This window comes from Oncorhynchus keta, chromosome 35 (assembly GCF_023373465.1).
Source record: "Oncorhynchus keta strain PuntledgeMale-10-30-2019 chromosome 35, Oket_V2, whole genome shotgun sequence".
Classification (NCBI taxonomy): domain Eukaryota; kingdom Metazoa; phylum Chordata; class Actinopteri; order Salmoniformes; family Salmonidae; genus Oncorhynchus; species Oncorhynchus keta.
In genome coordinates, this window is record NC_068455.1 from 70,331,770 (window position 1) to 70,345,465 (window position 13,696).

Genomic DNA, 13,696 nt, shown 5'->3' on the forward strand with positions numbered 1-13,696 from the left:
ACATTTGCAGGGAAGACAACCATCATTTCTGAGAGGTTCATCTTGTCAAATGAAAGTATGACGTGGGATGAAGGGCAGAGCTACTGCAGACAGCACTACACAGACATGGCCAGTGTGAGGAACCTGGCTGAGAGCAGGAAGATAGGGAACATTGTACCGAAGGGAAACTGGGTGTGGATCGGCCTGTTCAGAGACTGGAGCTGGTCGGACCAGAGTAACTCTTCATTCAGATACTGGCGTTCAGGAGCACCGAATAATCGCTACGGGAACTGTGTGTCGATGTTCGATAAATCAGGCAAATGGGCAGACTACACATGTGAGACGACACTTCCCTTCTGCTGCTACGGTGGTGAGTTACAGTATATGTTATTGTGTGTGTGTGTGTGTGTGTGTGTGTGTGTGTGTGTGTGTGTGTGTGTGTGTGTGTGTGTGTGTGTGTGTGTGTGTGTGTGTGTGTGTGTGTGTGTGTGTGTGTGTGTGTGTGTGTGTGTGTGTGTGTGTGTGTGAAGTTACCCTATCTGTCTCTGTTAGAACCAATGAAGAAGAGTAGGTGGTGAGAGTTAGTGTCTGGCTCTGGCTCTGTCTCTCTCTATTTCACTTTTGTTTTATTTACTTCATTTGCTTTGACAATGTTACCATATGTTTCCCATGCCAATGAAGGCCTTAAATTAAATTGAATTGACAGAGAGACAGGGCCAGATCGACAGAAACATTAAAAATTAACATTAAACATTACACTCACAAAATTTCCAAAAGAATAAAGACATTTCAAATGTCATATTATGTGCAAATAGTTCAATTCTACAACCACCTAAAAGGAAGCGATTCAAATCAAATCAAATGTATTTATATAGCCCTTCGTACATCAGCTGATATCTCAAAGTGCTGTACAGAAACCCAGCCTAAAACCCCAAACAGCAAGCAATGCAGATGTAGAAGCACGGTGGCTAGGAAAAACTCCCTAGAAAGGCCAAAACCTAGGAAGAAACCTAGAGAGGAACCAGGCTATGTGGGGTGGCCAGTCCTCTTCTGACTGTGCCGGGTGGAGATTATAACAGAACATGGCCAAGATGTTCAAATGTTCATAAATGACCAGCATGGCCCAATAATAATAAGGCAGAACAGAGAGAGAGAGAGAAAGTAAGAGAGAAAGAGAGAATTAGAGAGAGCACACTTAAATTCACACAGATTTACAAACCTTCCATAACAAAGCAATCATTTACAAAGAGATTAACCTGGAGAAGAGTCCCCTAAGCAAGCTGGTCCTGGGGCTCTGTTCACAAACACAAACACACCCCACAGAGCCCCAGGACAGCAACACAATTAGACCCAATAAAATCAAGAGAAAACAAAAAGATAATTACTTGACACATTGGAAATAATTAATTTTAAAAACTGAGCAAACTAGAATGGTATTTGATCCTAAACAGAGAGTACACAGTGGCAGAATTCCTGACCACTGTGACTGAACCAAACTTAAGGAAAGCTTTAACTATGTACAGACTCAGTGAGCATAGCCTTGCTATTGAAAAAGGCCGCCATAGGTAGACCTGGCTCTCAAGAGAAGATAGGCTATGTGCACACTGCCCACAAAATTATGTGGAAACTGAGCTGCACTTCCTAACCTCTTCCCAAATGTATGACCATATTAGAGACACATATTTACCTCAGATTACACAGATCCACAATGAATTTGAAAACAAACCCAATTTTGATAACCTCCCATATCTACTGGGTGAAATCCCACAGTGTGCCATCACAGTAGCAAGATTTGTGTCCTGTTTCCACAAGAAAAGGGCAACCAGTGAAGAACAAACACCATTGTAAATACAAACCATATTTATGTTTATTTAGTTTCCCTTTTGTACTTTAAAATTACTTGAATCAACTATAGAACCAATTGCCCTTTACTGTTTTGAGGTATTGGGTCCTCTCACCAACAGAGAATTTACAAAATGGGACAAACACCAAATTGAGACTCTAAATGCTGAATTCTGCAAAAATATCCTGGGTACAACGTAAAACACCAAATAATGCATGCAGAGCAGAATTAGGCAGATACCCACTAATTATCAAAATCCATAAAAGAGACGTTAACCAGAACCAAATTGTTATGTCAGATTTTATGTTCATTTTGATGGCGTAGAAGGCCCTAAACTCTTTAACATCATCATTCTAGACCTCACAACCATAAAGAGCAATGGGTTCTATAACTGATTCAAGTATTTTTTTCCAGATCCTAATTGGTATGTCGAATTTTATGTTCCTTTTGATGGCATATATGGCCCTCTTGCCTTGTCTCTCAGCTCGTTCACAGCTTTGTGGAAGTTACCTGTGGTGCTGATGTTTAAGCAAAGGCATCTATAGTTGTTTGTGTGCTCTAGGGCAATGGTGTCTAGATGGAATTTGTATTTGTGGTCCTGGCAACTGGACCGTTTTTGGAACACCATTATTTTTGTCTTACTGAGATTTACTGGGTCGACAGAATCTGTGCAGAAGATCTAGAGACTGCTGTAGGCCCTCCTTGGTTGGGGACAGAAGCACCAGATCATCAGCAAACAGTAGACATTTGACTTCAGATTCTAGTAGGTTGAGGCCGGGTGCTGCAGACTGTTCTAGTGCCCTCACCAATTTGTTTATATACAGTGGGGCGAAAAAGTATTTTGTCAGCCACCAATTGTGCTAGTTCTCCCACTTAAAACGATGAGAGAGGCCTGTAATTTTCATCATAAGTACACTTCAACTATGACAGACAAAATGGGGGAAAAAATCCAGAAAATCACATTGTAGGATTTTTAATGAATTTATTTGCAAATTATGGTGGAAAATAATTGCAGTTTTGGAAGCGTCAGAGTGTTTTCTTTCCAAAGCTGTCAATTATATACATAGTCAAGCATCTTTTCGTGACAAAATATATTGTTCAAAACGGGAACGTTTTTCATCCAAAAATGACATACTGCCCCCAGAGGTTCAAGAGGTTAAGCTGATTTCTGACATGCTGTTCCTTCTTTATCCGTAGTGTATTTCTGTATTGTTTTAGTGATTCATCATAGCGTAGACTCAGGTTTTCTGGGTCTCTGTTTTTGGTTGGATAGTTTTCTCAATTTCGTTCTTAGATTTTTGCATTCTTCATTAAACCATTTGTCATTAATTTTATGTTTTATTTTATAGTGAAGCTGAGAGGTCAAATACACTGATGAGGTTTTCTACTGCCAAGTTTACACCTTCACTATTACAGTGGAAAGTTTTATCCAGGAAGTTGTCTAAATGGGTTTGAATTTGTTGTTGCCTAATAGTTTTTTGGTAGGTTTCCACATACTTTCCTTCCATCTATTGTAATGGTCTGGGTGGAGCTGGTGCAGAGGAGTCAGGCGCAGGACAGCAGAGATGAGTAACACAAGTAACTTTACTCAAATATTCCAAATAACATGTCGTAATACCAAGCCCACAATAACGGGCTGAACATATGTAAAACAATCACGCACAAAAACCATGGGGAAAACAGAGGGTTAAATAATGAACATGTAATTGGGGAATTGAAACCAGGTGTGTAAAACAAAGACAAAAGAAAATGAAAATGAAAAGTGGATCAGCGATGGCTAGAAACAAGGAGAGGGACAGACTTTGGCAGAGTCGTGACATCTATAGCATTTCTTAATTTTATTCAGCTCATTTGGCTTTGATGCCTCATTATTGAGCATTGCTCTGTTCCTGTAGTGTGATTTTGCTGTGATCTGATAGGGGTGTCAGTGGTCTGACTGTGGATGCTCTGAGAGACTCTGTGTTGAGGTCAGTGATAAATGAGTCTGTAGTACTACTGCCAAGGGATGAGCTATAGGTGTACCTACCATAGAAGTCCCCTCGAAGCCTACCATTGACTATGTACATACCCAGCATGTGACAGAGCTGCGGGAGTTGTGACCCGTTTTTGTTGGTTATGTTGTCTTAGTTGTGCCTTGGGTGCATATTGGCGAGAGAATGCTGTCATTTCCAGGTAGGAGTTTGTCCGCCTGTGTGCTGAGGGTGTCAGTCAGGTTCTTGTACAGTTCTGGCATTTAGGTCGTCAGAGACTAGTACATGTCCCTGGGCCTGGAAATGATTAATTTCCCCCTCCAGGATGGAGAAGCTGTCTTCATTAAAGTATGGGGATTCTAGTGGGTGGATATAGGTAGCACACAGAAGACATTTTTCTCTGTTAAGATCATTTCCTTTTGAATTTCTAGCTAATGTAAAATGTTCCTGTTATGATTAATTTAATAGAGTGAGTTAGGTCTGCTCTGTCTCTGTCTCTGGCTCCGTCTCTGGCTCTGTTAGCTCCCGCAGTGACGAAGACTCGGCAGGTGGTGAGAGTGAAGCTGACCCCAAAGGACCAGAACATGGTCCTGACTGATCCTGCCATTCAGGAGGCCATCTTGCAGCAGGTGAATTTCACCTTCTGTTCCTCGTTGAGAAATTACAGACATTTTAGTGGTGATTGAGGGTTACAAGTGATAAAGGGTTACTGCAATATCTGGCTAAATTATATACCATTGACTACAGATTTACCTGTTATCTATAACAACCATAATGTTTATGACTGTCTATGACTGATGTTATAATGTCTTATATAACTGTCATAAATAGTTTATGAATGCATACATAAGGGGGTATGCAGTAAAGTGTTAGCCAGTACTGACTGCATAGTTGGTAGACCAGCCAGTAAACAAAATTCTGTTTGTGTTCCTCAGATAAAGAAGGAATTGACTGGGAAGGGGATGTCTGATGATGTCAAACTGAGATGGAAGGAGCAGCCTGATGGGATTATCTTCCACAAGGAAGAAAAGGGGAAGAAGTAAGAAGGAGAAACTGAACCGAGTATGAAGCTGTAAATACTATTACAGTAGAGACTAAGGGGACTTTTCTGACCAACATCCCATTTACAGCTCAACTTGCCAAAACCCTGAAAACTAACCCTTACCGTAACCCTAACTATATCCTTAACCAACCACCTAACCTTAACCAAACACATAACCAATGACGTATATAAACCCTGGATTGTTGATGCTACAGTATTTATTGGCCATTGAGAGACTTTGAAGCCACCGGTCGGCCATATTGGCACTCCCTAGTAGGAGCAGTCCTCCAATGGAATGGAATAGAATTCTACAGTATTTCAATTCAAATGTTCAAGGACAAAATGACATGTTTTTAAGTATGTTTTGTTGTAGTGGGGACAGGAACATTAGGACTCTCCAAAAATAAATACTTTACGGAATGTTTTTCAAATATATTGTTTCAATTTTATGTTCAGCTTACATAGTATAATTTTAAAGTATGCATTAGGGTGTCTGTTATAGAATAAATATGTCAAAACGGATGTAGACATTAATAAATGCATTTCTATAGCTTCCAAAATATTTTTACAATTGGGGAGGAGTGCCAAGATAGCTGCACCAGTAGCTTCAATACAGAGCACGATGCCAGTCATCCAGGGTTTGTACACATCGTAGCACGTAACCCTATTCTTAACCCTAACGTTCACCTGATTCTAACCAATTTGGATATTAAACATTGTCTTTCACCTCAGTCCACGTCCCCTTAGTTTTTCCTTACTGTCTCATATCCCTTATATTCTAATTTTCACACTCTAGCCAGTAGTTATTTTGTAATAATGATACATTATGTCAAATTGCATTTGGATTGGGTTTTCGCACTTCATGCTGTTATGAAATTGTTCAAACTATAATTCCAAGACATGTCTAAATGTTACACCTTTCTTGTTACTGATTCAATGTATTTACATGTCTTGTTATTTCTCAGTTTCTAAGAGTACACAACTATCTTAACATGAAACTGTGTGATTGATAGATAGTAACATTTTTTTTAAATGTTTTAATTTCTTTATTTTTATTATGATTCATAATTATTTTAATATAGTTTATAATGTATTTTTAAACCATTCTTACAGTGATATTATTTCCATTTCATACTGCATTTATACTCTAGTATGGATATACAGTATATAAACATGTTAACAAATAATTGTCTTACTCTTTAAACTACTGTTGATGTAATTACATTAATGAAGTGAAATGCTATTGAAGTATGACAATTCTGAGTCTGAAATGGTTGATTAGAAGTTACGAATCAGCAACTTTATATTAGCGTACTGTCATGTTTAATAGATAACATTGTACATTGAATTCAGCAACACTACTCATCACAACCACAAAATACAACAGTAGGGTTCAAATCAACAGTGTTTTACAAACTATAGGGTATGATATGTTTAAAAAACACATTTTCAACATTAAATATATTAAGACACATAATTTGAAGATCTGTCTGTCTTTGAACTGAGACATATCAAACATTTAAATAAAATACATTAAGATGAATGCACAGGGAACACTACATTTTAATTTAATTTAATTAACATTTTAACTAAGTCAAGGGTATTTACTATCACTAGAGACTGAGTCCATTATCTTATACATACAGTGCCTTGCGAAAGTATTCGGCCCCCTTGAACTTTGCGACCTTTTGCCACATTTCAGGCTTCAAACATAAAGATATAAAACTGTATTTTTTTGTGAAGAATCAACAACAAGTGCGACACAATCATGAAGTGGAACGACATTTATTGGATATTTCAAACTTTTTTAACAAAACAAAAACTGAAAAATTGGGCGTGCAAAATTATTATTAAAATTATTGGGCGTTCAAAATTTTAATATCAAAACTCACTCGACTGTCTTGCAACGTTAGAAGAAAATTAAGCTTTCAATTGTCCACACAGCGCGACACGAGCAGAAAATAAAAACAGGTTACTTTTCAATCATGGTATCCAGGGCCTGACTGGGACAAGAATTCGGCCTTGGACATTTTATCCACACCAGCCCACATCACTGCGCGCCACCAACTCGAAAGTTCAATCAGGAAGACTTGTCTGAATGGTCGTTTACAGTCATCAAGCAGCAGAACATAATTCACATATCATCAGCAAAACATCTTGTTCTTCTATGTCCTAAAAAAAACATGGCAGTTGTAGGCTACTACCCATGAGACCTATGCCCTTGCAATAGCTGTTGCTTATTTCACGCGCACGCTTTTCCATACCCATTGGGGCGACAGGTAGCCTAGTGGTTTGATCGTTGGACTAGTAACCGAAAGGTGGCAAGATCAAATCCCTGAGCTGACAAGGTAAAAATCTGTTGTTCTGAACAAGGCACTTAACCCACTGTTCCTAGGCTGTCATTGAAAATAAGAATTTGTTCTAACCTGTTGTGAATAGGGGGCAGTAATTTCATTTTTGGGGAAAAAAAACGTTCCCGTAGTAAACGGGATATTTTGTCAGGACAAGATGCTAGAATATGCATATAATTGACAGCTTAGGATAGAAAACACTCTAAAGTTTCCAAAACTGTAAAAATATTGTCTCTGAGTATAACAGAACTGATGTTGCGGGCGAAAGCCTGAGAAAAATCCAATCCGGAAGTGCCTCATGTTTTGAAAGCGCTGCGTTCATATGCGTCCCTATTGAGCAGTGAATGGGCTATCAACCAGAATACTCTTTCTCTGTATTCTCGAAGGTGTCTATAGCATTGTGACGTAGTTTTACGCATTTATGTTGAAGAATACCCGTAAGCAGCTACATTGCGCAAGTGGTCAGCTGATGCTCCCAGAGAGATTCTCGCGTAAAATACAGAGGTAGGCATTACTCCAATCGGTCCTAATGAGAAACGAATTGTCCCGATGGATATATTATCGAATAGATATTTGAAAAACACCTTGAGGATTGATTATAAACAACGTTTGCCATGTTTCTGTCGATATTAAGGAGCTAATTTGGAATATCTTTCGCCGTTTTCGTGACTGCAATTTCCGGGCGATTTCTCAGCCAAACGTGAAGAACAAATGGAGCTATTTCGCCTTCAAAAAATAATATTTTTGGAAAAAAGGAACATTTTCTATCTAACTGGGAGTCTTCCTGAGTGAAAACAACCCAAAGCTCATCAAAGGTAAACAATTTAATTTGATTGCTTTTCTGATTTCCGTGACCAATTTACCTGCTGCTAGCTGGACAAAATGCTATGCTAGGCTATCGATAAACTTACACAAATGCTTGTCTAGCTTTGGCTGTAAAGCATATTTTGAAAATCTGAGATGACTGGGTGATTAACAACAGATTAAGCTGTGTCTCAATATATTTCATTTGTGATTTTCATGAATAGGAATATTTTCTAGGAATATTTATATCCGTTGCGTTATGCTAATAAGTGTCAGGCGATGATTACGCTCCCTCATGCGGGATGGGGAGTTAAAGGTAAAATAAAAAAATCTCAAAGCCATATCATATCTTGGTTGTAGAATAGTTGGTATTATGCTATATGTTGAGAAATAAAGAAAGCTGAGACCCTACAGAAAGCTGGACCCTACTCAGGGACACGAGGATGAATCTTCCAAAGCTGTGTTTTTCCCGCAATTGCATTTTGAAATGTTGTACGATCAGAACACATTTGACTCGCTCATCACAGAGAAACAGGTACAGGGGAAAGGCAGACACTTTTGTGACAGGAATCATGAGGATAATGCACATTGCTGTTATACCAAATTAGGATTTTAGCTGCCCCAAAAATAATTTTTTTTGAGTGAGTTGACAATGTGGAATGTGCTCTTTCGACATTGTGACAAACCTCCCATTCTGTCTGCGGAATTCTTTCTCTTTTCTCTTGTTTTCCTTAATAGGATGTCGGTGGGCGGAGCCGGGAATGTCATCAACGAAATGGAACACACCTGGGCTCGGGTGTGTCCCAGGATAAATGCAACTCTTCACCTTTCATCGAAGAGACTCTCTCCATGCAGACACAGACAGATTTTGTTTGTGGCATTTTTGTGGCTGTTTTGTTTGTTTGCGTTGGCACCTTTCAACACCCCTCATTATCACATGTATATCACATGTATACGCAACCACTCACTTACACTAATGACTACACACACACCATTGTTAATTGTGTTTACTTTACTTCAGTTAATAAATATATTTTGTTATTCTTTATTTTTTATTTTTTTTATTTTGTGTGTGAATTTGACCCCTTTTTCGCCCCGATTTTGTGGTATCCAATTGTTTTAGTAGCTGCTATCTTGTCTCATCGCTACAACTCCCGTACGGGCTCGGGAGAGACGAAGGTTGAAAGTCATGCGTCCTCCGATACACAACCCAACCAAGCCGCAACAAAGAGAATGCTCTCAAGGAGGGGCGAACCACATATAAGGGGTTAAGCCACACCAGGAAGAAAAAGCTAGGCGCTGTGGAGCTGTGAACCATTGAGAATGAGAAAGTGATATTACATCTGTTGGATTTACCGTGTATGCCTTGGAGCCTCATTTATAAACTTTGCGTATGCACAAAATAAGTTTTACGCCACTTTCTAAGCAAATTTACAAAAAACAAACTTGATGGGAGAATGTGCGGTCTTCCATGGACACTTTGACCCATAGGTACACACATAAACTGGAGAAATGAGAAACTGCGACTTCTATGGCAGAAGAATGAAACTTTAAAAACGCTTTGAAATTGATAACATTGTGTAAAATAAATCAAAATATTACCTCTCACGTATTATATATGAAGAGTTCCCTAGATTGCAGACAAAACCCCCCACAAAAAAACATGATTTAGATAAATAAATACAAACGGAGATATCTGTTTTTGCAAAAGAACCCCTCAAATATGTTGTACAGTTAATCGGGAATCATATTTAATTGGATCTGTAATTATTAAACAATACTTGCATGTTTTGAAATGTATTCTCATAAATTATGTGAACAGTTGTAACGGCGTTCTTCTATCTCCTCCTCTGATGAAGAGGTAGAACAAGGATCGGACCAAAATGCAGCGTGATGATGATTCATAATATAATTTTAATGAAGGAAAAAACAATACAAGCGGAAACTACAAAATAATGAAAAGTGAAAACCGAAACCGCCCTATCTGGTGAAAACACAAAGACAGGAACAATCACCCACGAAAACACTCACAGAATATGGCTGCCTAAATATGGCTCCCAATCAGAGACAACGATAATCACCTGACTCTGATTGAGAACTGCCTCAGGCAGCCATAGACTAATTAGACACCCCACAAAACCCCAAGACAAAAAACACACCACAATAGCCCATGTCACACCCTGGCCTGACCAAATAAATAAAGAAGACACAAAATACTAAGACCAAGGCGTGACAGAACCCCCCCTAAGGTGCGGACTCCCGGACGCACCTCAAAACATTTACATTTACATTTACATTTACATTTAAGTCATTTAGCAGACACTCTTATCCAGAGCGACTTACAAATTGGTGCATTCACCTTATGACATCCAGTGGAACAGCCACTTTACAATAGTGCATCTAAATCTTTTAGGGGGGGGGGGGGGTGAGAAGGATTACTTATCCTATCCTAGGTATTCCTTAAAGAGGTGGGGTTTCAGGTGTCTCCGGAAGGTGGTGATTGACTCCGCTGTCCTGGCGTCGTGAGGGAGTTTGTTCCACCATTGGGGGGCCAGAGCAGCGAACAGTTTTGACTGGGCTGAGCGGGAACTGTACTTCCTCAGTGGTAGGGAGGCGAGCAGGCCAGAGGTGGATGAACGCAGTGCCCTTGTTTGGGTGTAGGGCCTGATCAGAGCCTGGAGGTACTGAGGTGCCGTTCCCCTCACAGCTCCGTAGGCAAGCACCATGGTCTTGTAGCGGATGCGAGCTTCAACTGGAAGCCAGTGGAGAGAGCGGAGGAGCGGGGTGACGTGAGAGAACTTGGGAAGGTTGAACACCAGACGGGCTGCGGCGTTCTGGATGAGCTGCAGGGGTTTAATGGCACAGGCAGGGAGCCCAGCCAACAGCGAGTTGCAGTAGTCCAGACGGGAGATGACAAGTGCCTGGATTAGGACCTGCGCCGCTTCCTGTGTGAGGCAGGGTCGTACTCTGCGGATGTTGTAGAGCATGAACCTACAGGAACGGGCCACCGCCTTGATGTTAGTTGAGAACGACAGGGTGTTGTCCAGGATCACGCCAAGGTTCTTAGCGCTCTGGGAGGAGGACACAATGGAGTTGTCAACCGTGATGGCGAGATCATGGAACGGGCAGTCCTTCCCCGGGAGGAAGAGAAGCTCCGTCTTGCCGAGGTTCAGCTTGAGGTGGTGATCCGTCATCCACACTGATATGTCTGCCAGACATGCAGAGATGCGATTCGCCACCTGGTCATCAGAAGGGGGAAAGGAGAAGATTAATTGTGTGTCGTCTGCATAGCAATGATAGGAGAGACCATGTGAGGTTATGACAGAGAAAAGTGACTTGGTGTATAGCGAGAATAGGAGAGGGCCTAGAACAGAGCCCTGGGGGACACCAGTGGTGAGAGCGCGTGGTGAGGAGACAGATTCTCGCCACGCCACCTGGTAGGAGCGACCTGTCAGGTAGGACGCAATCCAAGCGTGGGCCGTGCCGGAGATGCCCAACTCGGAGAGGGTGGAGAGGAGGATCTGATGGTTCACAGTATCGAAGGCAGCCGATAGGTCTAGAAGGATGAGAGCAGAGGAGAGAGAGTTAGCTTTAGCAGTGCGGAGCGCCTCCGTGATACAGAGAAGAGCAGTCTCAGTTGAATGACTAGTCTTGAAACCTGACTGATTTGGATCAAGAAGGTCATTCTGAGAGAGATAGCGGGAGAGCTGGCCAAGGACGGCACGTTCAAGAGTTTTGGAGAGAAAAGAAAGAAGGGATACTGGTCTGTAGTTGTTGACATCGGAGGGATCGAGTGTAGGTTTTTTCAGAAGGGGTGCAACTCTCGCTCTCTTGAAGACGAAAGGGACGTAGCCAGCGGTCAGGGATGAGTTGATGAGCGAGGTGAGGTAAGGGAGAAGGTCTCCGGAAATGGTCTGGAGAAGAGAGGAGGGGATAGGGTCAAGCGGGCAGGTTGTTGGGCGGCCGGCCGTCACAAGACGCAAGATTTCATCTGGAGAGAGAGGGGAGAAAGAGGTCAGAGCGCAGGGTAGGGCAGTGTGAGCAGAACCAGCGGTGTCATTTGACTTAGCAAACGAGGATCGGATGTCGTCGACCTTCTTTTCAAAATGGTTGACGAAGTCATCTGCAGAGAGGGAGGAGGGGGAGGGGGAGGAGGATTCAGGAGGGAGGAGAAGGTGGCAAAGAGCTTCCTAGGGTTAGAGGCAGATGCTTGGAATTTAGAGTGGTAGAAAGTGGCTTTAGCAGCAGAGACAGAGGAGGAAAATGTAGAGAGGAGGGAGTGAAAGGATGCCAGGTCCGCAGGGAGGCGAGTTTTCCTCCATTTCCGCTCGGCTGCCCGGAGCCCTGTTCTGTGAGCTCGCAATGAGTCGTCGAGCCACGGAGCGGGAGGGGAGGACCGAGCCGGCCTGGAGGATAGGGGACATAGAGAGTCAAAGGATGCAGAAAGGGAGGAGAGGAGGGTTGAGGAGGCAGAATCAGGAGATAGGTTGGAGAAGGTTTGAGCAGAGGGAAGAGATGATAGGATGGAAGAGGAGAGAGTAGCGGGGGAGAGAGAGCGAAGGTTGGGACGGCGCGATACCTGGTGGTCTGCGCGCTGGGACCACCAGATTAGGGTGGCCGCGGCCACGCGGTGTGGAGCGTTTGTATGGTCTGTGCAGAGAGGAGAGAACAGGGATAGACAGACACATAGTTGACAGGCTACAGAAGAGGCTACGCTAATGCAAGAAGATTGGAATGACAAGTGGACTACACGTCTCGAATGTTCAGAAAGTTAAGCTTACGTAGCAAGAATCTTATTGACTAAAATGATTAAAATGATACAGTACTGCTGAAGTAGGCTAGCTGGCAGTGGCTGCGTTGTTGACACTACACTAATCAAGTCGTTCCGTTGAGTGTAATAGTTTCTACAGTGCAGCTATTCGGGGGCCAGCTGGCTAGCTAGCAGTGTTGATTACGTTACGTTGCGTTAAAAGAACGACAATAGCTGGCTAGCTAACCTAGAAAATCGCTCTAGACTACACAATTATCTTTGTACTATGTAGCTAGCTACGATCAAGCAAATCAAACCGTTGTGCTGTAATGAAATGAAATGAAAATGTGATACTACCTGTGGAGCGAAGCGGAATGCGACCGGGTTGTTGAGTGGGAAGTTATATTCGGTAGATGTTGGCTAGCTGTTAGCTAGCTAGCAGTGTCTCCTACGTTAAGGACGACAAATAGCTGGCTAGCTAACCTCGGTAAATTAAGATAATCACTCTAAGACTACACACTCTAAACTACATAATTATCTTGGATACGAAGACAGCAAAGACAACTATGTAGCTAGCTAACACTACACTAATCAAGTCGTTCAGTTGAGTGTAATAGTTTCTACAGTGCTGCTATTCGGTAGACGGTGGACGTTAGCTAGGACGTTAGCTAGCTGGCTAGCTGCTGGGCAGTAGACTACGTTAGGACGACGAAATACGATAATTACGCAATTATCTTTGATACAAAGACGGCTATGTAGCTAGCTAAGAAGAAATTGCTAAGATTAGACAAATCAAACCGTTGTACTATAATGAAATGTAATGAAAAGTAATACTACCTGCGGACCGAAGTGCGAATGCGACCGCTCGCTCCAACCCGGAAGTAAAAAAAAGAGTTCACGCAGGCCTGGATAGAGAAAAACCATAGGGAGGGTCTGGGTGGGCGTCTGTCCATGGTG

General features: G+C 42.0%; 1 protein-coding gene across 2 annotated transcripts in view; it reads left to right on the forward strand.

Moving 5' to 3' along the window:
- Window positions 1-5,808, forward strand: part of LOC118367991 (proteoglycan 3-like) — a 150,989-nt gene extending 145,181 nt beyond the window's left edge. Inside the window, exons 4-6 of one of the 2 annotated variants that reach the window (XM_035751696.1) lie at window positions 11-349; window positions 4,315-4,421; window positions 4,728-5,808. In XM_035751696.1, the coding sequence (XP_035607589.1) occupies window positions 11-349; window positions 4,315-4,421; window positions 4,728-4,835 (554 nt within the window). In that variant the 3' untranslated portion in view covers window positions 4,836-5,808. The remainder of the gene's footprint in view (window positions 1-10; window positions 350-4,314; window positions 4,422-4,727) is intronic. The other variant, XM_052497504.1, reaches the window with a different exon arrangement.
- Window positions 5,809-13,696: the final 7,888 nt, after the last annotated feature.